Below are 27,301 nucleotides of genomic sequence, written 5' to 3'. Positions count from 1 at the left end.
GGAAGTTACGGCCACCGAGAACTTGGCCCCGCGCAATGCCCATCCCCGCTGCTGAAGCCGGAAGCAGCGCGGGCCTCCCAGGCCACCCAGCCTGCAACAGCAGCCTCGGCGCTTCGGGCCGCGGCCCACGCTCGGGCGCCGTCGTAGGCCGCGCGGGGTCAGGCGCCTCGGGCCGGCTACTCACCGCGACACCCGCAGCCTGGGATGGCGGCGCTCCGGGGCGCGGGCTGTGGCATCTTCGCTCCCGCCACAGCCCGGGCCGAGCCGCACGAGCCGCAGCGCGCGACACGGCCCAGGACACGCAGCCTGGCTGAGGCCGGCTCCGCTGCTCGCGTCACGCCACGCGCGCCCCCGCCTCCGAGGATGACGTCACAGCCCGCGGCCTGGCGTCACGCGGCCCCGGCTCCTCCCAGGCCAGCGCGGAGCTGAGCTCTGTCCCACCGAAGCGTTAGAGCTGTCCTCTCAGGAACGTTCTCAGTCACTCCTGAGAGAAGTGTAGGGGAGATGGAGGGGCCGGCGACTTGTTCACAGGAAGAATGTGAAGGAGGCACAACCCGGCTAGAGAGAATTTAGGAGCTCTAACAGAATGGTAAGGGTTTTGGTCTTTGGTCCAGTAATACTGCATTACATTGACAGATACCTAAATCTTGAATCCTGTCACCTCTGAAATAAATGCTATTCAGTCAAGACCTTAACCTTGTCTCGTGGTGTCTGGTAGAGGAACCGGACACATGTAGGGAGGAAATTCTGCATCCCTTATTATTAAGAAAACAGCATCACTTGAACCAAATCAATGAATCACTCCAGCTAGCATTAACCGGCTGTGGTGGCTTTAAGTGTCCCACCCCCCAAGGCTTGTATGTGTAGAGCTTGGTGCAGCCGGTGGTGCAATTTCCAAAGGTTCTGGAAAACTTGAGGAGGTGGGGCCAGCCTGGAGCAAGGAGGATGGGGGTGGGGGGTGCCCCCTTGAGGATCTTACCTAGTCCAGTGGTCCAAGTCTCCTCTGAGCTTCCTGTCCATCACAAAGTAACTAACCCCACACACTACTGTCATCCCGAAGTTCCGTCCAAGTGCAATGGCCAAACAACCACACAATGAACCCTCAGCCACCGTGAGCCAACATTAACTCTTGTCCCTTTAAGTTGTGGTCACAGTGGCTCAAAATTAACCCATACATGATCCTGCCAAATATCTATCAGCATTGTCAGGGTTTAGGATGCTATGCCATGCTATCAAGGTCTCTCCACAGGACTGAGGTCCTAATGACCCTTACCTGTGCCCTTCCATGGCCACCGCCCTCGTTAGACAGTTGCTATCCAGTGCTCATAGTTTCCATTGCTGTCCACACAGCAATTCACCTTAACTGGAACTGGTGGCTGTTTCAGGGACGGCCCTCTCTTGCAAGGGTACTAGTGCATTCGTGCACCATCACAGTGTGTGGCATTGTACCTGACTAAAGCAAGTTAAGGGCTTATTTTGGCACACAATTTGAGGGTCCGGCCTCCCCTGTGGTGGGTAAGCCATGGTAGCAGAAGTAGAAGGCAGCTTGTCAGCATTGCATCCTTCGGAGGCAGAGAGAGGCTGATGCACATCTTGCTTTCCTTTTTTTTTTTTTTAATTTTAGAGACAGGGTTTCTCTGTAGCTTTATTTATTTATTTATTTATTTATTTATTTATTTATTTATTTATTTTTGGTTCCTGTCCTGGAACTAGCTCTTCTAGACCGGGCTGGCCTCGAACTCACAGAGATCCGCCTGCCTCTGCCTCCCGAGTGCTGGGATTAAAGGCGTGCGCCACCACCGCCCGGCTTTTTTTTTTCCTTTCTTATTGAATCTGGTCCCTGCTCCGTGTGTTATAGCCACCATATTTACGGTGGGTTTTCCCTACTCAGCTAAACCTCTCAAGAAACAATCTCAGAAGACGTACCCAGAAGAGGTGTACCTCCTAGGTGACTCTAAATCCTATCAAAGTAATAATGAAGATTAACCATTTCACCTAGTATCCCTGAGGGGGTAAAGCTTACAAAATAGAGGACAACAGTGAACCCCCATTCTGGATGCTCGCTCCTGCTAGAAACCCCTCAGGAACTTTGTGGCAGTGCTGAGGAAACAGTTTGTGTTTGCATAGGCTACATTCAGTGATCCTGTAAGACATCACCCCCTTTTTGTCCTTTCCGTGTATTTCTTCCCTCATTTTCTTTGTAGATTTTGTGAATTGCTTCTCTCTGACCTTCTTAGACTCACCTCCAACCGATGAACCTTACAGCATTCCTCAAGCCCCAAAGAAGTCCTTTAAGCATTGAGGTGTCCCTGGGTATGGCAGATGGGGAGCCAGCAGCTCTGTCCCAGCCCTCTCTACACAATTAAGAGTTGGTTAGAGCTTAACAACAAGGCATACATAATCCAAGAAGCACCCAGAAAGCTGTAGGTCACAGGACTGAGGACAGACATGAAAGATGCAGAAAAGAGTGACTCGGGACAGAGGGGCCATCAGGAACATATGAGGGACCTGCCTGGAGAACTTAAGCCTAGGTGATTTGGACATCACTCTTAGGAACCCAAACAAGCAGGCGGCAGCCCCAGACTCTACACTGGCTGCAAGAAAGGAGCTTGATCCAACTTAGCCACTGTACATCAGTCATGGCTCTCTGTGAACATTTTCCTAAGGCAATCATGCCAGCCCATGAGACTGGTGAAGGCCCTCAAGAGCAGACCATCACAGCCAAGTGAAGTGGTCAGATAATCACCATCAATATATTTTATCTGGATCAATCATATACCAGCAACTCAACCATGAGAGAGCTTACGTTTCTAATGTCAAGGTCCTTCTCCCCAGAACTTCGATGGCAGATGGGCAACAAAGGGGGAACTGTCATTAGAGGTGAAGAAAGGCATTCGAGAGACTGGCCACTCTGATTGTATTTCTCATTGTATTTCACACAGCTCCATGGTGTTCCACATTTGTCCTGTGGTGCCAATATGCTGAGGAGCGAGGGGACTTGTTCACCCTTTATTAAAGAAAATTGTTTCGTTTCTTTTTATCAGTGTGTATAAATGGCTCCAGCTCTGGAAAGATGTTATCCAAATACCACTGGAATGACTTGCAACCCAGTCGTTTCCTTAATCCAACACGCTCGCTGATGTTTCCATAGGATGCATATTTCAAAGAAGGTCTTTGAAAAAAAAAGTTGTCCTAAATGAAAACAAAGAGTCGTTTTGTTAAACAACAGCAACAAAAGCTTTGGTAATCACGTCGTGATGGCAAACATCAAGACATGTTTTCATTACTGGAACTAAAAATGTTCATTCCTCTTGCTGTGTAGCAGTTTTCTGTGAGATTAAAATCCTCTATCTTTAGCTGGGCAGTGATGGCAGCACCTTTAATCCCAAAAATGGGCGGTGAGGCAGAGGCAGGTGGATTTCTTTGAGTTCAAGGCCAGCCTGGTCTACAGAGCTAGTTCTAAGACAGGCTCCAAAACTACAGAGAAACCCTGTCTTAAACAACAAACAACACTGGGCAGGTTGTGGCACATGCCTTTAATCCCAGCACTTGGAAGGCAGAGGCAGGTGGATTTCTGTGAGTTTGAGGCCAGCCTGGTCTACAAAAGCTAGTTCCAGGACAGGCTCCAAAGCTACAGAAAAACCCTGTCTTGAAAAACCAAAAAGAAAAAAAAAAGATTAGGAGAAATACACAGCTTAATTATATCTAATATATGGAGACTTTTTTGGCATGTTATCTATAATTTATGTGTTTGCAGTGCTGTATAGAACTATAGCTACTAAATACATCACGTGTATCCATTATATTCCTCTTTCCTTGTTTTTAAAGATTTCTTTTTCTAAGACAGGAGTCTCCTTATGTAGCTTTGGCTGGCCTTGAACTCAGAGAGACCAGCCTCTGCTCTGGAATGCTAGTCCTTTAATATACCACCAAGCCAGAACATTTAGTTTAATTATGTGTATGTGTCTTTGTGGAGATATGTATATCTGAGTTCAAGTGCCTTCAGAGACCAGAAGTGAGACCATAGCTCCTGGAGCTGGATTTAACCATGGCTGTGAGCTACCTGGATATGCGTACTGAAAACTGAACTCAGGTCTTCTACTAGAGCTATATGCTCTTAACCTCTCAGCCATCTCTTAAGTTCTGTCATTCTACTCTGTTTTTGAGACAGGGTCTTACTAAGTTGCCTTGGCTGGCTTGAACTTGCAATCCCTCTGCCTCGGCAGGAATTCCTTGACAATTCCCTGATTATAAAAGAAATATCATTTTTACATTCATAATTAAAAATCTTGAATTATAGAAACTGCTGACTTTTTTTTGTCATCTTGGCACAAACTGGATTCACCTGGGAAGACAGGCTCCAAACAGGAATTGCCTCCATCAGATTGGCATGTGGGGCATTTTCTTGAGTACTGTTATAGGAAGGTCCAGCCTACTGTGGATGGTGCCATCCCTGAGCAGGTGGTCCTGAGCTGGATAAGAAAGCATGTGGAGTCTCCTCATTGAGCTCCTTTCTGTCTGCTGGTGGCCGATTATGGATCCGCACAAGAAGAAGAGAGAATTCACAGAGCTAGCACTTAGCTTCTGTTTTTACAGAGGTCTATTTGTCTACTGTGCGAGACATTCTGAGATCTAAATTCAGACTAGTCAGAATTTACCACATTTGTCTTTCGTGACCTACAATAAAAGTACTTTCTGTATAATCATTCTGTGTGGATGACTTGGTTCTGGTGTGTATGAATGCGCTTACTTTAAAATGTGCGGTAAAAAAAGGAGGAGGGAGGAGAGAGAGAGAGAGAGAGAGAGAGAGAGAGAGAGAGAGAACGTTAAAGAAGCCATAGAGAGGAAGCCAGTAAGCAGTTTGCCTCCATGTTCTCTGCGTGAGTTCCTGCCTTGACATCTCTGGATAGTGGTCCATGATGTGGAAGTACAAGGGACATTACTCTCTCCAAGTTGCTTTTGGCCAGGGTTTTATCACAGCAGCAGAAAAGCAGACTAGGACAGAAACATAAGATGAAGACCAGGACACTGTCAGAGATATACTATGCGTTTATCTTAGAGGAGGCCTGCCATTATTTCTTTATGCATGGCATCTGGACAGAGATGTGCCCTTGGAGAACAGGGTATAACCCTTGGGGACATACATAAACCAAGGGGCAAAGCTTGCTAATAGAAATCTTTGACTGTCGATAGGGAAGGAATTCATGTGTGGGCACAAAGACCGACACCAACCACATTACCCGGGAAACTGATAGTGGCTCGGTGCGGCAGGGAGGAGAAGAGTGATTCCCCATCGATAAACGGATTTAGCTGTGGGGAAGGATGCTGCAGGGTGATTTACTTCTGAGAAACTTGAATGTTCCTAAAATTCAAACTTTAAAAAATAAATTGCAAGGACAGCCGCTTAGGGTTAACCAGTTGAGAGCTGGACTGTTCACCAATCCGGCTCCACTCTTCATGAGTGGGTGAGAAATTGAAGGGGCTTCATCAGTTTACAAGCAGGAAAGAATACAGTTTGGATCTGGAAAGGTGGCAGAGTCTTTTTTTTTTTTTTTTTTTTTTTTTTTTTGGTTTTTCAAGACAGGGTTTCTCTGTGGTTTTGGAGCCTGTCCTGGAACTAGCTCTTGTAGACCAGGCTGGTGTCGAACTCACAGAGATCCGCCTGCCTCTGCCTCCTGAGTGCTGGGATTAAAGGTGTGTGCCACCACCGCCCGGCTGGGAGACTCTTGAGAGCAGCCCAGAACCTGCTCTCCCAGATCAGAGGTATCACTTACCTTGTATTCGTCCAGCCAGACGTGAACCACTCGCAGTAAGTTCCATGACAAGGCTTTCTCGAGCGCAGGCTTATTGAGATTCTGTGCCTTACTGATATGTCCAACCCGAGAGCAAGGAAGTATAAAGAGTTGACCTCCACACATCCAAATCTAGACAAGATCATAATTGTTTTACTAGTAACTAGCAGCTGCTTTAGAACACACACACACACACACACACACACACACACACACACCCCTAGTATTTGTTTGACACTGCTTATTGAGATGTGTGTGTAGCCCAAATTGGCCTCAAACCCACTCTTTGAGAATGACACTGGGTTTCTGATCCTCCTGCCTCCTCTTCCCTAGTGCTGGGAGTACAGTGGTGCACCACCATGCTTGGTTTATACCATGCTGGGCTTCAATCAAGTCTTCGTTCATACTAGGCAAGCATTCTACCAGATGAGCTACACTGCTAGTCCTAATCTCTAATATGTATTCCTTTTATTTTAGGTAATAAATTTCATAAACTCATTCTCTAACACAGGTGCTATGACTACCCCTCCCCCACTTACAGATAAGAAAATTAACACACAGTTTGATTAAGAAGTTTGCCCAGGCCGGGCGATGGTGGCGCACGCCTTTAATCCCAGCACTCGGGAGGCAGAGGCAGGCGGATCTCTGTGAGTTCGAGACCAGCCTGGTCTACAGAGCGAGTTCCAGGACAGGCTCCAAAGCCACAGAGAAACCCTGTCTCGAAAAACCAAAAAAAAAAAAAAAAAAAAAGAAGAAGAAGAAGAAGTTTGCCCAGTGATGTGGAACAATTGAGTGGCCAAGCTCAGGTTCAAATTTAGGAAGTCTAGCCTGAGAACCTGAGTTCTGAGTGCCAATAATTCTCTTTGTTTCCTGCTGCATGTTGCCAGGTGTAAGTAACACCAGGAGAAAGACAATTTCTGGCTGGGTTCAGTTCCTTGTAGTTTATGTTGTTTTTGTTTTTTTTTTTTTTTTTTGGTTTTTCGAGACAGGGTTTCTCTGTGGCTTTGGAGCCTGTCCTGGAACTAGCTCTTGTAGACCAGGCTGGTCTCGAACTCACAGAGATCCGCCTGCCTCTGCCTCCCGAGTGCTGGGATTAAAGGCGTGCGCCACCACCTCCCGGCTCCTTGTAGTTTATGGATAAAAACACTTCACAGCACATATTGTAATAACTCCATTCACTGTGTGAAAGCAAGATATGGTCATTGAAAATTGTCCATGTAGGCCTGGAGGGATGGCTCAGCCGTTAAAGGCTAGGCTCACAACCAAAAATATAAGAGTTCGGTTCCCAGCACCCACGGCTGTCCCTCCAGGTACCTTAGTAATAAAATAGAATTAAAAAAAAAATAAAAAAAAAAAAAAAAAAAAAAAAAAAGAAAATTGTCCATGTAGGAAAGCGTACATCCGCACACCTGGGGTTAATCAACAGAATTCAAGTATGTGTGTGGACATGCGAAACTACACGTTAAGATAGCTCACTGTCTTTCGTGTGGGTTATGCAAAACTGTTTTAAAGGCCCTGGGCTAGGAACAATGCTCAGTGGGTTAAAAGCACTTCCCTACAAGGATCTGAGTTGGACTCTGGTATCCATGCAAAGAACTGGGCATGACTGCACACACCTGCAACCCCGATGCTGGAGGGGTTGGGAGATGAAGGCAGGAGGCTTACTGGGGGTTAATGGATGCCAGCCTAGCAGAAAAATAGTGAGCTTTTGATTCAGAGAGAGATCTGCCTCAAAGGAATAGAGGTGCAGCATGATAGAAGAGGACTCCTGACATCCTCCTGACTTCCGAATGCATAGGCATGTGCCTGCACGCACACACACACATACACACACACACATTTAAGTATATATGCATACACATTTATACACACATCAAAAAAAGTCTCGTTTGGAAATTTTAGGAGTTTCTATTTTGTCACTGTAAAAGAGGGGCTGGCAAGATAGTTTCTTGAGTAGAAATTAATATTCTATTTTTAAAAATGCTGCAAGATCCCCGCGGCAGTAGGCAGCAGAAATGCTGTAGGTCCCAAATGGTGGTAGTAGGCCATGTGGTGGCAGGCAGCGAGCTCTGGGAGCAGCCAGTCCCAGGCAGAAATGGCTGCCAGTCCCAGAGCAGTGGTCTGAGCGGTGGTGGATGGCGGCGGGCCATGTGGCGGCAGACAGCAGGCCCTGGGAGCAGCCAGTCCCAGGCAGAGACAGCTGCTGGTCTCAGAGCAGTGGTGGCGGGCCATGTGGCAGCAGGCAGTGGGCCACAGAGACGGCTGCTGGCCCCTGAGCAATGGCTGGTTCCAGGCAGGGAGATACATGGCGGGCGGGCAGAAGACAGAAACATGGATAGACACGACATGCAGGGTGAGGTTGAATGTTTATTCAGGGGGTTGTGGAGGAGGAAGGGTGAAGGGGGGGACAGAGAGAGAGGGAGAGAGGGAGAGAGAGAGAAGAGGAGAGAGACAGAGAAGGGGGAAGCAGAGAAGTGGGGAGAGAGGCAGAAGCGAAGCTGCCTCTCCCAGAGGAAGATGGAAAAGAGAGCGAGCTCAGGCCGGAAGCTGAAGATCAGCCTGCCTCAGCGGATGGGGAGGGGAATGGGTGTGGCTTGTCTCTTAAAGGGACAAAAACCATAACAGAAATGCCTGCCACCAAGACTGACTACCTGAGCTTGATCCTAGGACCCCGTAGAGGAGGGAAGGACTCATGTAGGTTGTTCTCTGACCTACATACATAGTCTGTAGCAATGCATGCCTCCCCTCCATGTATGCACACACACACACAAACACACACACACACACATTAATCTTCAAAACTTTTTCATCTTTTTATTTGGGAGTGGTGTATATGGTCAGAGACAACTTTGCAGAAGTTGGTCCTGTCTGCTGTGTGGATCTCAGGGATCTAACTTGGGTCATCAGGTTTAGTGGCAAATGCCGTAACCGACTGAGCCATCTCACCCGCTCCCATATGATATACTTGCTGTAGTCATTCTGTTTCCTGGACTCCAGTGACACCAACATTGCCTGGAAACTTGATAAAAAGGAAAACCCATGGGCCCCTGACAACTACTGACCCAGAGCCTGTGGTTTGGGCCCAATCTTCTGCCTTTTCACAGCCTCCTTCTGTGATTCAAATGCACACTCAGATTGGATGACCCTCTGCTAACTCATCAAGACTGTAAGTTCTGATTTTGCAGATATTTTTCTGAGGAAATTCACTTAATCATTATGGAACAGTTATGGGAAGTTAAATTCACTGGGACATATTTGTGGGGCTGGAATATGACTCAGTGGGTATGTTTGTCTGGCAAGCAAGTCCTGGGTTAAATCCCCAGCATTATACACACTGCTCTTGGTGGTTCACAACTGTAATCCCAGCACCCAGGAGGTGGTGCTATTCAAGGTCACCCCTGGCTAAAGATGAAGTTCAAGGCCAGCCTGGGCTACAGGAAACCCTGATTTAGGGAAAATAGATGGGGTGGGGACAGAAACTCCCAGAATGCCTTTAAAAAATACTTCAGATTCCTTGTCTAGAAGACACAGAAGATAAAAACCTTAGTCCAAAAGTCCAAAGAGTTAGATATCTTTTTAAAAAACAGTTCATTTATTGTATGTGCATTTGTGTTTTGCCTGCATGTCTGTCTGTTTGAAGATGTGGGATTCCCTATAAGATGGGTTATAGGCATTTGTAGACTGCCATGTAGGTGCTGGGAATTGAACCCAGGTCCTCTGGAAGAACAGTCAGCGCTCTTAACCACTGAACCATCTCTCCAGCCCCCAGTTTTATATTATTATTATTATGGTTTTTCAAGAGCATTTCTCCGAGTAGCCCCCCCCCCCTGGCTGTCCTGGAACTCCAGTTAGGTCTTTTATGGACCTATTCAATGGTTTGGCTGCCTGTGTTCCAACTGGCTCTCATTTTCATTGGAAAGTGTGACCTAAGAGTTGTTGATATAGGCTTCTTTTCTGGGTGCTTCATCATACACCAAAATCTAACAGATAGAAATAATCTGTTTCACTCTTTTTAAAAGAAAAACTAAGGAAATTTGAACAGCTGTTATATTGTTAATGTATCTAACAGTTTTATAATTACCATGATACTAATTTTTCCACCTTTTTAATTATTTTTTGTGTCTGAGGTTTTGTCTGCATATGTGTTTGTGTAACATGTGTGGTATCTGCAAAGGCCAGAAGAGGTCATAGGATTCCCTGGAACTGGACTTACAGTTAGTAGGGAGCCGCGAAACAGGTGCTGCAAATCGAATCCTGATGTTCTGGAAGAGCAACCAGTGCTCTCACTGCTGACCTCCAGCCCTTTTCTATGTTGTTTGTTTGTTTGTTTGGGAGGTTCATTAGTTTCAAGAGGCTATGGGTATATGCACTGAACAGTAAACAGAAGTCAACTTATTGCTGGGGGAGGGGGTTGCACACGGCTTTGATCCCAGCACTCGGGAGGCAGAGGCAGGCAGATGTCTGTGAGATTGAGGCCAGCCTGGTCTACAAGAGCTAGTTCCAGGACAGGTACCAAAGCTACAGAGAAACCTTGTCTCGAAAAACCAAAATAAAAAAAAAAAAGTCAACTTATTTTTTTTTTTTTTAAAAAAAGTAGGTAATAAAACTGAAAATGTCAAGCTGGGCAGCGGTGGCACATGCCTTTAATCCCAGCACTTGGGAGGCAGAGGTAGGTGAATTTCTGTGAGTTCGAGGCCAGCCTGGTCTACAAGAGCTAGTTCCAGGACAGGCACCAAAGCTACAGAGAAACCCTGTCTCGAAAAAACAAAACAAAACAAAACAAAACAAAACCCCTGAAAACATCTTTCAAAATGTTTGTCAAGAAACAAGTTGAGGAAAGCAGTAGATTTTAGCCCAGATCCACAGGTCCTGAGAGCTGCTTGTTTAGTCTTCTGTTTTATTTTGCCAAGGCTAGCCTCAGACTCCCTATATAGCTGAGGATGAACTTGAACTTCTGATCCTCCTGCCAGAAATGCAAGGATCACAAGGCCTGTGCCACCATGCCTGGCTTTCTGTGGGGTTGGGGTTGAACCCAGGGCTTTGGGCATGCTAGGCAAACACTCGGCCAGCTGAGCCTCATCACTAGGTTGGTCACAGATGCTCCCTAATGAAGGTACCCCGCTACTGACAGGATCACAAACTAGGAGACAGAGGAAGAGCTGTGGCCATCTCTACATAGACAGTGGCATAGGAAAGGGAATCTCCATATGGATGTGTCTTCTTTAGGGACAAATCCAGAGTGAACAAGAAACAGGACTAGGGATGAAACCAGTTGGGAGAGTGCATGGTGCTTGAAAGGTGCTTGCAGCTTCCTAGATTTGACCCCTCTTGTAACTTTTTTTTTTTTTTTCGAGACAGGGTTTCTCTGTGGTTTTGGAGCCTGTCCTGGTACTAGCTCTTGTAGACCAGGCTGGTCTTGAACTCACAGAGATCCGCCTGCCTCTGCCTCCCGAGTGCTGGGATTAAAGGGGTGCGCCACCACTGCCCGACCCCTCTTGTAACTTTTGAGAACATTGTGACCAGGAGTGTCAGGGAGTCTGGGCCAGCCTGCTTGACAAATGGCCAAGTAGTTCTCCTTGCCCCAGATGGTACTGAGTCAGTCATTCGAGGTGGGCACCAGGTGAACACACAGGTAGCAACATCTGTAAAAATCAGACATTCTAGCCAAGGCCAGCACTACTGCAGTAACACCAAAAATTGTGAGGAATAATAATTGCTTGTGGTTTTAAGCTCCTGTTTGTTTGTTTTTTTTGTTTTTTTTTTTTTGTTTTTTTTTTTTTTTTTTTGGTTTTTCGAGACAGGGTTTCTCTGTGGTTTTGGAGCCTGTCCTGGAACTAGCTCTTGTAGACCAGGCTGGTCTCGAACTCACAGAGATCCTCCTGCCTCTGCCTCCCGAGTGCTGGCATTAAAGGCGTGACCACCGCCCGGCAAGCTCCTGTGTTTTGAGGCAGGTTTTTTTTACATTAGTTAAAATTTACTGGCAAAAATTAACTGATATACAAGGCATCACTTGTTCTCCTAACACGAGTTTCATTTACATCAATTTTACACTGACATAGCTGTTCATTCCACAAACCCAGAGTGACAGATTCCAATTCTGATCAGTGAACATTTGCTCATTGCCCTTCCCTCATCTTGGGTCTGAGGACACGTCAGTTCTGGACTTGTGTTTTACAGGCTCTGGCCAAGAGAATGTCAGTCACATTATGACTACAGAAGGTGGAATATGCTGTGTGGTTTGGCTTGACTTTTATCTTCCTGCCATTCAGTGTGAGAAGATCATGTTCCATATGGTGTCTACTTGTGGAAATAATGCTAGAACTCAACTAAAGCCCAACCTAGTCAGCCTCTGCTGAGTCACCCCAGCCACTGTGGACATAAGCAAGAAAAAGGTAAGTGTTACTATTTTACACCATTTCTGAGGTGCTTCATTCCACAGCATAACTGTGGTAATAACTGATAGATACTGAGGTAATAACTGACTAATTCCTAATATTCTTAGTAATAAAAATTCTGAGCACATGACCCACGAAGAATAATCCATTGACTCAGTGGATAGATGGTCCACATACGAGCAAAGTATTGGAAATCTGCTGAAGCTTCCATGATGTCAATGTATGAGAACTCTATGGTTTGTTTTCATATCAGAGCACCCAGCAGGATTTAAACTGGCATCTATATCTAAAGAGGTACAGTCTTAAACTGGGCCGTGGTGATGCACACCTTAAACTGGCTATAGGGAGGCACAGACAGGTGGATCTCTAAGTTCAAGGCCAGCTTGGTTTACAGAGTAAGTTCCTAGACAGCCAGGGCTACAAAGAAATTCTTTCTACAAACAAACAAACAAACAAAGGAACAAACAAAGGAGCTTCAGTCTTGGAGGGAGTAAGGCTGGGAAATGGGATTCCCTAGGTTGTCACCCTTAAAGGTAGAAGTCAAGGTCTCAGTTTTTGAGTAGCACACATTGGCAGTATGGAGGGATGCCAGGATTGAGACAGGTACTGGAAAATTAGAAAGCTAAAACTTCACGTGGTCAAGGCCTGTTTTTGTTGTTGTTATTGTTTTGGGTTTTTGTTGTTGGTGGTGGTGGTGGTGTTTTGGTTTTTCAAGACAGGGTTTCTCTGTAGCTTTGGTTCTGTCCTGGAACTAGCTCTTATAGACCAGACTGGCCTCGAACTCACAGAGATCAGCCTGTCTTTGCCTCCCGAGTGCTGCAATTAAAGGCGTGCGCCACCACCGCCGGGCTTCAAGGCTTGTTGAATGTCAACCAGGACTGTTGAGTCGCAAGAGTCCAGAGCTGGTTATGGGAACCATTCAAAGGCTGGGTATGAAGCATAGCTGCATGGCTATCTAGTGAACCATTGCTCTCCATGATGCATGACAGCCACTGAACTCAACAAACAAAGCAAAACTCAGGGCTTTGGCAGCTTCTCCTACACACGTGTTTGCTAGAACTGACCCAGAGACAGTAGAGACGTGCTGGCACCCCAAGACTGGAAAGGGAGGCTCTCTGAGAGCAGGAAGCAATGGGTTTGGAGTATAGTACTTTCTGTTTTTGTGACCTTGGGAAGTACTCTATCTTTGTTTTGTCATAAAAATTAAGAGATAAGGGCAGTACCATTATCTCATTGAGTTAACGTCTGTAAAATTTTTCAGTAGTGTGAGTTAGGCATAAGAATCTGTCCAACAGCCGGGAGGTGGTGGCACACGCCTTTAGTCCCAGCACTCGGGAGGCAGAGGCAGGCGGATCTCTGTGAGTTCGAGGCCAGCCTGGTCTACAAGTGCTAGTTCCAGGACAGGAACCAAAAGCTACAGAGAAACCCTATCTCGAAAAATCCAGAAAAAAAAAAAAAGAATCTGTCCAACAAACCGCTCATATAATCCTTTGCATCTCAAGTGCTACTACTTCAGGAGGGTTATGAAAAAAAAATGATGGCTCAGTTCCCTTCTATATGATGATTGCAGAGTTCTCTGTGTTTCTCCACTGTGTTTATCAAAAGCAAAATTAAATAACTGGTACCCTGATAGGACGAAAGCCATGACATCAGAAGCTAATTTTATACTGTGTACTGCTGTATTGTAACACTGTCCTGTGTCCCTTATGATGATTAATTTGGTTGTGAACTTGGCAGGATCTATAAGCAGCCAGGAGACAAAGCCTGTGTTGGGGTTGTCTCTAGATTGGCTTCATTGAAGTAGGAAGGCCTTTGCTGACAGTAGGCAGCACCATTTCGTGCACTGGGGTCCTAGGCAGCATAGACAAAAGAGAGTGTGCTGGGCAACAGCTTCCATCTCTCTCTGCTTTCTGAGTATGGCTACAATATGACCAGCCCTACACGTTCTTTCCCACCATGACGGTCAGGTGCCCAAGTAAACCCTTTCTTCAGTTGCCTTTGTCAGGTATTCTGTCATAGGATGGGAAAGTTACTAATATGGTCCTCAGGTCCTCAGTAAACACCACTGCATGAGTGAAAAGGATGGGGTGCCATCGTCTGAATGCTTGGGCTGCAGCATAGCTTGACTGGGAAGATACGCCTTTGTCGTCAGTTAGCAGAAAGGAACTGAATCTAAATATGTCCCTCAAGAGATAGTCTCCAGCTGACTGTAGACTTGCTTGTGTCATCAGATCCTGTCAGCCCAGGCATGATCTGTTAGGGTTTTGTTTGCTTGTTTAAGTTTTTCAAGACAGGGTTTCTCTGCGTAGCCCTGGTTGTCCTAGAACTCACCCTGAAGAACAGACTAACCTGGAACTCCAAGAAATCCACCTGCCTCTGCCTCCTGAGTGCTAAGATTAGAGGCGTGGTGGCACATGCCCAGTTTAAAATTGTTATTTTGTTCTCAATGGCCAGTGTCAAAAGAGTATATAAACTAGTTACAAAATTACATGTTTGTTTATGTATAGAGAGAGCCAAGCATACTTCAGAGATTCAAAACAGCCATTGGGATTAGAATCATTGGAAATATTGGCCAGGAATAATTGATTCATTTGAAAAGGAAGTTAGCTGTCATTTACTGTCTGTGAGGAATGTAGGACCAGAAATGGGACACATTTGCCTTTCATTACATTTTAAATTTTACTGAGAGAGAGAGAGAGAGAGACCATGCACACCTGTTTATGTGTATGTCCTCACGCACATGTGGTGAATGGACCAGGTCACACGTAGAGGTCAGAGGACAACTTTTGGAAGTTGGTTCTTTCCTTTCACTGTGGGGTTCCCTGGGACTGAGCACAGGTCTGCAGACCTGGCAGCTGGCAGCAGGCACTTTTACTCACAGAATCATCTCAATGACCCCTACACTTGCTTTGCAAATACACATACCTTCACAAAAGTAGTTCTACCCTGGGCTACAGAATGTGTTCATAGTTAAGTCCTAAGAGAGGAAAATTTATTGGGCAATAGTCTTAGAGATCCCTTAGTAAATCAAGGGATCACCAACCAAATAAAAAGAGCCAGCGGCTGGTATTTAAAATACTACCAAGGTCAGAAGGGAATGCATGAATGGGGAGGGGATAATGAAAGCAGCAAATGTGTAAGGTGAGTCCAAGTAGGAGCTGAGATACCTGTGTAAACACAATAAACCTACCAAGTCTGTGCTGAAAAGGACAAAAATGAATAAGGAATAAATAGGGCTGGCAAGAGGGCTCAGTCAATAGCGCTTGCCACATAAATGTGAGGATGAAGGTTTGATCCCCAGAACCCATCTTAAAAAAGAACATGGGTGTAGCGGTGCGCACTTGTAATCCCAACACTGAGGAGGTAGAGAAGGGAGGATTCCTAGGGCTTGCTGGCTGCAACCTAATCAGCAAGTTCTAGGCTAGTGACTTCTCAAAAAACAAGATGGACGAGACCTGAAGAACGATACCTGAGATTGGCCTCTAGTCTCTTCATTCATACAATGACGAAAATGACCAGCTACTAGGAAGGAAGGAGGGAGGGATGGAGGGAAGGAAGGAAGGAAGGAAGGAAGGAAGGAGAAAATAAAAAACAAAACAGGGAGGGGTTATATAACTATCAAGACAACTAGAGAACCCACGTAGACTTAAAATATCTTATTAGTTTACTGCACCATGCTATGAAAACAACAAAGCATATGGTCGGGGCTTTAAAGCCCTACCAAAGCCGAGCAGTGGTGGTGCACTCCTTTAATCCCAGCACTCAGGAGGCAGAGGCAGGCGGATCTCTGTGAGTTCGAGACCAGCCTGGTCTACAGAGCTAGTTCCAGGACAGGCTCCAAAGCCACAGAGAAACCCTGTCTCGAAAAACCAAAATAAATGAACAAATAAATAAATAAAAAAGCCCTACCAAGTGTTTCCAGGGAGCCCCATCATCTGTTGCGTGCCCTTGCAGTCTCACCAGAACTGTCTGGCATGCTCCTGGAGGGAACAGTGTAACTAGATGAAAAGTCAGATTCTTGCTCAGGTAAGAGCTCAGGTAAGAGCTCTGGCCCAGTAGGCACCACACTGGGTTCCATTCATCAATACAGAATGAAGCATCAGACTGCTCTCTACACAAATACAGCTACATGGGGAAACAGAATAGAACAAAACAAAGGAAGTCTGACTTACTCTTAGTGAAAGCTCCACATTTTCTCCTCCCCAAAGGTTCATGTCCTTGTCATACTGTCCGAGTTCATTAAAATAATGTCTGTCTATAGCAAAAATTCCTCCTGCCATTGCAGGTGACCTAGAAAGGAGTAAAAAATATTAGATAAGTTCCAGAGAGTTTGTGATCTCCAGTTTTCCTAAAAACATATGAAATGTTACCGCTGGCTCAGTGATTAACAGTGCTCACTGCTCTTGCAGAGGCCTTGCTGGGTTCTCAGAGCCCGGGCCAGGCTGCTTACAATCAATCGCCTCTACACAGGCTCTAGGGGCTGATGCTCTCTGGCCTCTGCTTCTTGCAGCCCCCATCCCACTCTGCCCTTCTAAGAGAGCCCCTCCTTTTGAATTCCACTGTGTGAGACAGTGTGACTTCTGTCTGTGACTGGTTCATTTCTTTTTTTTTGAGCACGGAAGCACAATTCTTAGTTAAGGGAGCCACCTTAGGGCTGGCAAGAGACTTGAACCTAGAGTGGCTCCCAGGAGCCCAAGGCGATGTCCCCAGTTAGTTCCTTGGGCAGCTGAGGATAGGGAACCTGAAATGACCCTATCCTATAGCAATACTGACGAATATCTTGTATATCACCATAGAACCTTCATCTGGTGATGGATGGAGATAGAGACAGAGACCCACACTGGAGCCCTGGACTGAGCTCCCAAGGTCCCAATGAGGAGCAGGAGGGAGAACATGAGCAAGGAAGTCGGGACCACGAGGGGTGCACCCACCCATTGAGACAGTGGGGCTGATCTATTGGGAGCTCACCAAGGCCAGCTGGACTGTGACTGAAAAAGCATGGGATAAAACCGGACTCTCTGAACATGGCGAACAATGAGAGCTGATGAGAAGCCAAGGACAATGGCACGGGGTTTTGATCCTACTTAATGTGCTGGCTTTGTGAGAGCCTAGCCAGTTTGGATGTTCACCTTCCTAGATATGGACGGAGGGGGGAGGACCTTGGACTTTCCACAGGGCAGGGAACCATGACTGCTCTTTGGACTGGAGAGGGAGGGGGAGAAGGGTGGGAGGAGGGGGAGGGAAATGGGAGGCTGGGAGGAGGCGGAAACTTGTTTTTTTCCTTTTCTCAATAAAAAAAAAGAAAAAATACATTTTTGACTAAAAAAAAGATTTTATTTATTTATTATGTATAAATCATTCTGTCTGGCTGTTTGCTTGCAGGCCAGAAGAGGGCACCAGATCTCATTATGGATGGTTGTGAGCCACCACCATGTGGTTGCTGGGAATTGAACTCAGGACCTCCGGAAGAGCAGTCAGTGCTCTTAACCTCTGAGCCACCTCTCCAGCCCTTTTTTCAAATATTTATTTATTTATTATGTATACAATATTCTGTCTGCATGTATGCCTAAAGGTCAGAGAGGGCACCAGACCTCATTACAGATGGTTGTGAGCCATCATGTGGTTGCTGGGAATTGAACTCAGGACCTTTGGAAGAGCAGGCAATGCTCTTAACCACTGAGCCATCTCTCCAGCCCCTGAAAGATTGTTTTAAAACAAACAAAAACCAAAATGATTGATGGCATTTCATTGTTTATAGACTAAACATTATTCCCCTGTGTACATGCATTACAACTTCTTGTTGGTTTGTTTGCTTATTTTTGTTTTTCAAGACAGGGTTTCTCTGTTTTCTAGACAAGTTTTCTCTGTATAACAGCTCTACCTCCTACCTGTCCTGGAACTCACTCTGTAGACCAGGCTGGTCTCAAACTCACAGAGATCCTAGGATTAAAGGCGTGCGCCACCACCGTCTGACCCAACCCATGATACTATTTTCTAATAGTATGTTTACATTCTTGGCCATAGAAGACGGACTTTGCTGTCTTAGTGGAGTGAAATAGCACCTAATGGGCTTGGACTTACATGGTTTTTTTTTGTTGTTGTTGTTTTGGTTTTTCGAGACAGGGTTTCTCTGTGGTTTTGAAGCTTGTCCTGGAACTAGCTCTTGTAGACAAGGCTGGCCTCGAACTCACAGAGATCCTCCTGCCTTTGCCTCCCAAGTGCTGGGATTAAAGGTGTGCTCCACCACCTCCCGGCTGACTTACATGCTTTAATGAGGAGGGGTACTGCAACATTTTTGTTTAACATTGGCCATTTGCATTTTCTCTTGAAAAATGTGTATTCACATCTTCTATTTTTTAATTAAAGTTTTTTTTTCTTGTTTGGTGAGAATTTTTATATTCTGAATTTTTGTTTGTTTTGTTTTTCAAAACAGTTTCTCTGTAGCTTTAGAGCCTGTCCTGGAACTAGATCTTGTAGACCAGGCTGGCCTCAACTCACAGAGATCTGCCTGCCTCTGCCTCCCAAGTGTTGGCTGTATTCTGGATATTAACTCCTTATCAGAGATATATTTGCAAACACTTTCTGGCAAATCTATGAGACCTCTCGTTGCTTTGTTGACTGTTTCTTTTGCTCTGCAGGAGCTTTTAGTTTGATGCAATCTCATCCCCCATTTTCACTTTTATAGCCTGTGCTTCTCAGAGTCTTAGTCACCAAATCTTGGCGTAGGTGGATGTCATAAAGTATGTGCTTGGCTAGTGGCACTCTATTTGGTCTTGTGTGGTAAGGGATGGGGTTACCATGTTAGTTACTGTGCTAAACACTGACCAAAGCAATATGAGGGAGGTCCTGAATGCTTGCATGGCCTGAGTCCTAGAACCCTGACTAGGGTGGATAAGAGAATGAAGAAAGGACAGACAGACAGACAGGCAGACGCACTGACACAGAAGAGCTGGGGTTAGGGGGTCTTTGGTAGCTCTGAGGGAGTAGCAGCAGCACTCCCTCAATGTGTTTCCTGTGTACAGTAGGACAGTGAAGCAGGGTTGTTAAACACAGCCGAAAAGGAGGCAGGTTCAGTTAATCTCACTCAGTTGGAACAGTTTCTGTGGGGAACAATCTAAAGGCCTTAAACACGGGGCGGGGAGCTATGGTGGACATGTTGCACATACTGTCAATGTTCACACTCAGATCTGAGGAAGACTCTACCATCTCTCCAAGCATCACAGAGGGGAAAGGCTTTGCCACTCCTTGGAGTCTTTAACACGGATGTCCCTGGCATGACCCCCATGGTGACCATTGCTGCTTGGCTGAGTTTCAGCATTTCGACATTCCATACTGTTCCAGTGGAAGCTTCACCCCAGTCCCTGGCATCCAGATACCCAAAGAGTCTGGGATATTCCAATGGAAGCTCCACCTCAATCTCCCTCCCTCTTCTCTCCCTCCCCAAACACTGCCTCACTTAAGAAAGCCCCCCAAACATGGCTCCTCCCCAAGAGATGCCCAAGACCACTCACAGGGTATTTAAACTCCCCCCCCCCCCCAGAAAACAGACATGTGTGGTGATTGACTGATTGATTTATTGATTTATTTCTCTTCCCGTTTCCTCTAGGGGGCCCAGAAAATCAACCAGGAGTGTTTTTTTTTTGTTTTGTTTTGTTTTGTTTTTTGTTTGTTTTTTTCCCATTAAACCTGGGCTTTTTCTAATTCGGTCTGATTTAGATTGCTGCTTCAACAGAGAGGCTTATCAGGGTGCAAAAACTTTCCACAGACCACACTTCTCCAGCACTTTTTACTTTCTTTCTTTTGGAGTGGGGGTGTTCAAAACAGTGTTTCTCTGTGTATCCCTAGCTGTCCTAGAACTCACTCTGTAGACAAGGCTGGCCCCAAACTCAGAAAGATTCTCCTGCGTCTGCCTCCCAAGTGCTGGAATTAAAGGTGTGCACCACTACCACTTGACTTTACTTTCATTTTTAATGGATTCTAAATATTAGTGCCTTTCCCTTTGGGAAATTTTGTGTGGACTTTGATAAAAGGATAAAAATGTGTACAATAGTAGCCTCTTTAAACAAAGTAATTCTTTGGAAAAAAAAATCCCACCACCTTAGAAGGAATCTCATTGTGCCCTCTTAATCACACCAAGAACAGGAACATTAGAGATTTACTAGACACACCTGACCCCAAGGATGAAATGTCTACAGTTCAGATCCAGAGCCTGAGGCCATCAAAGGTAAGAGTTCAGTTAATAAATACAGAGAAATCAGAATTGTACAGTATAAAGGGAAAAAAAATAAGACATCAGGACTTCCCTTTTAAGAGCATTATTGAGGGAAACAGGCCCAAATAGTAAAGACTAAAAAAGTGTACTATAGTGTCTGCTCCAGAGAAAGTCCTTTTTCCAGAGTCAGGCATCTGGATAAGGGTCTCCATTCCCTGGGGGCTTGAAGAAAGTTCCTGCTTGAAAAAGCAGTCAATCTTATCTCTAGCAAGAGGAACTTGTGACCCTTCTATTAAGGTAAGACTACTGCCTAGTGTCAAGATGAATGCTAGATTCCTCAACTTCTGATCTCAAGTCACACCCCAGCTCACATGCCCCTTTTTTCCAGTTTTAATCCTAAATGCAACTCCACAGTAGGAAAGATGCAGTCTTTTTTTCATTTAAAGGGCTGCTGCCAGTTACTTCAATTCACCCTCAGCTCTTGTCTGCCCCCACCCCATGCTGACTCCACACATTCTCTTTGGGAGCTGAAATCCCCACCCCATCCCTACCCCGCCGAAGCAGGTCTCCAGCATTTTCCCATATTAGCAATACACACTCACTCAGGACTTGCACTTTTTGCTTACTCCCTGCAGGGAGAAGGGGTTCACCTTGAAGGCTATAGTCCATTGTGGTGGGGAGGTCAAGGCAGCATGAGCCTGAAGGAGCTAGTCACATTGTATCTACAGTCTGCACAGAGCACATACACCTGGTCACATTGTATCCACAGTCAGCACAGAGCACACACACCTGGTCACATTGTATCCACAGTCAGCACAGAGAACACACACCTGGTCACATTGTATCCACAGTCAGCACAGAGCACATACACCTGGTCACATTGTATCTACAGTCTGCACAGAGCACATACACCTGGTCACATTGTATCTACAGTCTGCGCAGAGCACATACACCTGGTCACATTGTATCTACAGTCTGCACAGAGCACATACACCTGGTCACATTGTATCTACAGTCTGCACAGAGCACATACACCTGGTCACATTGTATCTACAGTCTGCACAGAGCACACACCTGGTCACATTATATCCACAATCTGCACAGAGCACACACACCTGGTCACATTGTATCCACAGTCAGCACAGAGAACACACACCTGGTCACATTGTATCCACAGTCAGCACAGAGAACACACACCTGGTCACATTGTATCCACAGTCAGCACAGAGCACACACTACTTGGTTCCCTTTTGCCACTCTTTTTTTTTCTTTTTCTTTTTTTAAGACGACCTCACTGGCCTAGGCTGGCCTGGAACGCATGGAGATCTGTCTACCTCTGCCTCCTAAGGGCTTCACAGTAATCCTGGAGTGAAATGATGAGTCGGGATTGTATCCTGGCCAAGAGAGTAATAATGACGACAAGAAACAAGATCTCCAGTTACTGGTTTAGCTTGAAGATGGACCTAACAGATTTGCTAATAAATAGGACAAGAATATGGGAAGATAGCAGGAGTCTAGGCTGATACTAGAGGTTTTCTACATGGCAGATGGAGTTCTGTCCTCAGACATGAGTACTCTTGGTTTCATAGGAAGCTTACGATCCAGGCCAAGGTGAGGTATGCATGCAGCATCTCAGTGGAAGGCCAAACAGGCAGCAGGTGCAATTGGGCAGGTGAGCCTAGAGGTCTTTCTTGTTGCTGTGACAAGATACCTGGCCAGAGCCACTTAGGAAGGTTTGTTTCGGCTCAAGGTCCAGGGTGGAGAAGTCATGGTGTCAGGAGCGTGGGGCTTTGGTCACCTTGCACCCGTAATAAGTAGAAGAAGATGCTGGTGCTCAGCTAGCTCTCTATTTTATTCAGTCCAGGCCCCCAGCCCTTGCGATGGATCCAATCACACTTGGGGGAAGAGGATGTGTGGAGTCAGCAGAGGAAGGAGGAGGAGATGGACAGGAACTAAGGGTGAATCGGGGTGCTGCCAGCAGTCTTTTATTGAGAACAGATTACACCTCTTTTTAAGAATATTTATTTATTATGTATACAATATTCTGTCTGTGTGTATGCCTGCAGGCCAGAAGAGGGCACCAGACCTCATTACAGATGGTTGTGAGCCACCATGTGGTTGCTGGGAATTGAACTCAGGACCTTTGGAAGAACAGACAATGCTCTTAACCTCTGAGCCATCTCTCCAGCCCCAGATTACACCTTTTATACTGTATAGTTGCATTTAGAATTAAAAACTCGAGACAGGGACACCTGAGCCGGGGGTGGGGAGGGGTGGGGAGTGGGGGGTGTGGCTTGAGATCAGGGGTTGAGGAATCTAACTTTGACCTGGCCAAGGCCAACGGAAGGGTCACAAGTTCCTCTTGCTAGAGATAAGAATGGCTGCTTTATCACACAAGGACTTTCCTCGAGCCGGGAATGGAGACCCTTATCCAGATGCCTGACTCTGGGGGGCGGGAAGACTTCTTCTGGAGCAGACGCTATAGTACACTTTCTTAGACTTACTATATGGGCCTGTCCCCCTCATGACGTCCTGATGTCTTATTCTTTTCCCATTATACTGCACCATTCTGATTTCTCTGTATTTATTAGCTGAACTCTTACCTTTAATGGCCTCAGGCTCTGGATCTGAACTGTAGACATTTCATCCTTGGGGTCAGGTGTGTCTAGTAAATCTCTAACATTCCTGTTCTTGGTGTGATTAGGACAACACGTTGGAATTCCTGATTCCAAGGTGGTGGGGATTTTTTCCCCAAAGAATTACTTTGTTTAGAGAGACTACCATTGTACACATTTTTATCCTTTTATCAAAACCCACAAAAAATTTCCCAAAGAAAAAGGCATTAATTTTGAGAATCACTATAAGTGAGAGTAAAAAGGCGCTGGAGAAGTGTGGTCTGCAGTGTGGAAATGCTGGAACTGTGTTAAGCATTGGTCACAATGCAGTCCACACCAATCAGGAAACTCCTTTGTAGGCATACCCTATTGGGGAATCTAGATCTTGTTAAGTTTATCGTGAGTATTTTTGACACTAATAAATTTAATTTCTGTATATATACTTAGTGTAACGGAGAAAGGAGTTTTTACAGTTGTACAGATGCAAACCAATATGTGTGGGGTAGCTGTGTGCCACGGCACGTGTGTGTGGAGCCAGAGGACAGCTCGTAGGAATCAGTTCTTCTTTCACTATATAGATCCCAGAAACCAAACTTGGCTTGTCAGACTTGTTGGAAAGTGTCTTTTCCTGCTGAGTCAGCTTGCTGCCCTCACGAGTAAAAGTATTTAAAAAGCAGTTGTAAAAGGTGTGTAAAGTGTGAACATCTGGAAAAGTGAGGACTCTCGTGCATATGAATGACACAAAGGGTCTGCACATTGGGCTAGAGTCAGAGATGGACACCGATGACAGGTGGCTTCCAGTCCTAGCAAGCCTAGCACTGACTTCAAGTTCCAGGACCTTAAGTTCAAAGTCGGTATTATCAGGAATCATCAGCTTAGGATGGGTTAAGAATCAGTCTGGGGCCAGGCAGAAGTAGAGTGAGGAGCAAGGGTTAGGCCCTGGGCACTTCAAGGTGAAAGCAGCTTGCAGAGCAGAGGGGTGCTCAGCAGAGAGGATGGGCAGGTGACACATCAAGGTGGGAGGGGGCAGGGGATGGTGAGACACACAGCAGGGAAACGGTGAACTGGACATTGGGATAACGGTCACAGGTCTTAGAGGTGACAAATTCTTACTGACATCAGTTTAAAACACTGAAGTTAAAATTAAATATGCAACTCTTTCCATTGCCTGTAACACGAAAGAGAAAGACCAGGCAGTGACAGGAAGTTGCGTCAAAGAAAGTAAAGTTATAGTGCCCGCACTAAGATCAATAAGTAATAAATGGGCCCTCATGGAACAGAAAAGTTTCTGAAAGGCAAAAGGCACAATCAATCAAAGAGGCAGCCTACAGAATGGGAAAAGATTTTTTGCCAATTCCATATCAATAGAGGCCAAATATCCAAAATCTGTAAAGAACTCAAGAAATTAGATACAATCCTCCCCCACATAACCCAATAAAAATGGGGTGGGAATGGCTTGGTGCCAAAGACCAGCAGATGTCTGGCTGTAGAGTCATGGATGTAGCCTCTGGGGTGTCAGTTAGAGCAGAGACAATGAGGAGGGGGATGGGAGAGCGCAGAAGTCTGCAGGGATGGTGTCTGAGAAGCAGAACAGGGCCCAGCGAGCTTCTGGGATGTGTTCCTAGACATGGTGTCATGTCCAGTAATGCCAGAAGAGGCCAGGAGATGGCAGTCCACGTGAAGTGGGTAACTTTATAGGCATTTGATTCTTGTCACCCTGCTAGTGTTGTCCCCTAAAACTTACAAGTAAGGAAGTGTGAACATGATTCCCTCTGCACAGTTCTACTACAGGGTTAGGAAATGGCAGCTACTTGGCCTGGGGAGCAAATGGGGTTAGCAATGAGAGAAGTTTCACATCAAGTTTCCAGGGAATGTAGCCCTAGCCATCAGGAAGGCCCTCCAGATGTGCCAGATGTAATCACCTTATGTTCACATTAATATATTTTCCAAGACAAATGAGCTAGGAGAATCATGTTTCTCTCAGTCTGTCAAGTTGCACCTGGAAACACTGGGGTAAAGATTTTCTGTGTGAATTTGGCAAAGGTATGCATACTTCCTAACCATGGCAGTTTGCTCCACAGTCACAGACAACTCCCTCCTGCAACTGAAAAAAGATAATTGGGGGAGGGAGATGACTCATGCTGTGAAGTGACTGTTTTGCAATCATGATCCCCAGAACCCATCTAAAAAAAAAAACTGGGCATGGTGGCGTGCACTTGGAATTTTAGTGTTTAGGGTATGGAAACAGGCAGATCCCAAGGGCCTGTTGGCTAGCAATCCTTAGCATACTTGGTGAGTTCCAGGTCAGTAAGATGAGAGACTGTCTCAAAAACCAAGGTAGACAGCTCCTAGGAACAACACCCGAGATTGACCTCCACCTGCACATAGACTTATGAGCACATTTCATGCACACACACACACACACACACAAAAAAAAAAAAAATCAGGACAACATTCAACAGCCATGGTATCTTTCTTTTTTTTTTAATATTTATTTATTTGTTATGTATACAATTCTGTGTGTATGTCTGCAGGCCAGAAGAGGGCAGCAGACCTCATTACAGATGGTTGTGAGCCACCATGTGGTTGCCGGGAATTGAACTCAGGACCTTTGGAAGAGCAGGCAATGCTCTTAACCACTGAGCCATCTCTCCAGTCCCATGGTATCTTTCTGAATGTGGTGTGGCATAAAGTACAGCGTCAGCTGAAACAAACTTAATACTTTAAGAAACACGTGGCAAGCTGGGCATAGTGGCACACACCTTTAATCCCATTACTCAGGGCTCATAGGCAAGCAGATCTCTGTGAATTTGCAGCCAACCTGATCTAGAGAGTTCCAGGACAGCAAGACAGTCAGGTCTACATATAGAGACCCAGAAGGAAAGAAAGAAAGAAAGAAAGAAAGAAAGAAAGAAAGAGAAAGAGGGCTGGAGAGATGGCTCAGTGGTTAAGAGCACTGCCTGCTCTTCCAAAGGTCCTGGGTTCAATTCCCAGCAACCACATGGTGGTTCACAACCATCTGTAATGAGATCTGGTGCCCTCTTCTGGCCTGTAGGCATACATTCAGACAGAATACTGAGAATACTGTATACATAATAAATAAACAAAATCTTTTTAAAAAAAAGAGAGAGAGAGAAAGAAAGGAGATAAAGGAAGAAAGAAAGAGGGAGGGATAGAAGGAGGGAGGGGAGAAAGGAAGGAAAGAAAGGAAAGGAGAGAGAAAGAAGAGAGGAAAGAGGAAGAAGAGGAAGAAGAAAGAAAGAGAAAGAAAGGAAGGAAGAAAAGGGTGGCAAAATAAAGCATTGATTTTACTACAGTCTCCCAAACAAGAAGAATCTCACCGGATGGGTTTGCTTGGTCCTTCTGGGCCGTCCAGCTCATACGAGAAAACGTTGTCCCATCTAAAATTCAGGTTCCAGTCAAAAGCTCCCCTTACAATAGGTGCCGCTCTATAATCCAGTGTCATGTCATCGATGACATCAATCACAGGGCACACCACCATTTTGTGGTCCTTAGCAATAGCATGCAGCAAGGGCTCCAGCCAGACTGTATTCACCTCACAGTGGCTATCCAAGAACACCAGGATGTCTCCTGTGAAGGCGAGAGCAGACTAACATTGGTCCTCGACTTAGTGGGTTTTCTGTTGCTTTGATGAAATGCCACGACTAAAAGCAACTTGGGAAGGAAAGGGTTTATTTGGCTTTTACTTCCACTTCCATATCATAGTTCGTCATTGAAGGAAGTCAGGGAAGGAACTCAAGCAGGACAGGGACCTGGATGCAGAGGTGCTGCTTACTGGCTTGTTTCTCATGGTTTGCTCAGCCTGCTCTCTTACAGAATCCATGACCACCACTCAGAGGTCACGCCATTCACAAATAAGAAATTAAGAAAATGCTCTACGGGCTTGCCTAATGCCCTCACAGAGGCATTTTCTCAAGTGAGGCTCCCTCCTCTCTGATGACTCATGCTTCTGTCAAGGTGACGTACAACTAGCCAGCATGCCCCCTAGAGGAAATATGTCCAGTCTAAAGCAAGCTGGATGCAATGAGTATTCATTGACTGTCTATGTGCTTGGTTCCTCAGTTGCACTGAGGGAAATGAGAAATACATGTTTTATTGTGCCCAAAAAGGTGAGACCGCGTGTGCTGTAAGTGTTCTTAGGAGGTTAGAGGACAGTTGGAGAAAACTCTAGTGGAGCATACACATCTGAGAAGAGCTTTCCTTTTCGAAGATCTTCTCAGGGGACTGGAGAGGTGGCTCAGTTATTGAAGTGCTTGCCCTACAAAC

General features: G+C 45.7%; 2 protein-coding genes and 1 non-coding gene across 5 annotated transcripts in view; 1 reads left to right on the top strand and 2 right to left on the bottom strand.

The window, feature by feature from the left end:
* Galnt11 (polypeptide N-acetylgalactosaminyltransferase 11) overlaps window positions 1–329 on the bottom strand; it is a 35,871-nt gene extending 35,542 nt beyond the window's left edge. For 2 of the 3 annotated variants that reach the window (XM_041640722.1, XM_041640727.1), the window contains exon 1: window positions 185–326. The gene's annotated coding sequence lies outside the window, so the exon portion shown is untranslated. Of the gene's footprint in view, window positions 1–184 lie in introns of all 3 variants that reach the window. The other variant, XM_041640723.1, reaches the window with a different exon arrangement.
* A 2,683-nt stretch (window positions 330–3,012) lies between these two features.
* The window catches only part of Galntl5 (polypeptide N-acetylgalactosaminyltransferase like 5), a 37,808-nt gene continuing 13,519 nt past the window's right edge, over window positions 3,013–27,301 (bottom strand). The window contains exons 5-8 of the mRNA XM_041640565.1: window positions 26,356–26,605; window positions 16,360–16,477; window positions 5,775–5,924; window positions 3,013–3,192 (exon numbers count right to left, since the gene is read on the bottom strand). Of these exons, the coding sequence (XP_041496499.1) occupies window positions 3,013–3,192; window positions 5,775–5,924; window positions 16,360–16,477; window positions 26,356–26,605 (698 nt within the window). The remainder of the gene's footprint in view (window positions 3,193–5,774; window positions 5,925–16,359; window positions 16,478–26,355; window positions 26,606–27,301) is intronic.
* Window positions 4,494–4,626, top strand: LOC121440070. The gene has a single exon (XR_005973324.1). It is a non-coding gene; the product is annotated as a small nucleolar RNA SNORA75 (small nucleolar RNA).

This window comes from Microtus oregoni, unplaced genomic scaffold (assembly GCF_018167655.1).
Source record: "Microtus oregoni isolate MIOR12 unplaced genomic scaffold, Mior012 000064F_ref0000363, whole genome shotgun sequence".
Lineage (NCBI taxonomy): Eukaryota > Metazoa > Chordata > Mammalia > Rodentia > Cricetidae > Microtus > Microtus oregoni.
Note: the sequence above shows the minus strand (reverse complement) of the source record. Positions and strands in the feature narration are given on the sequence as shown.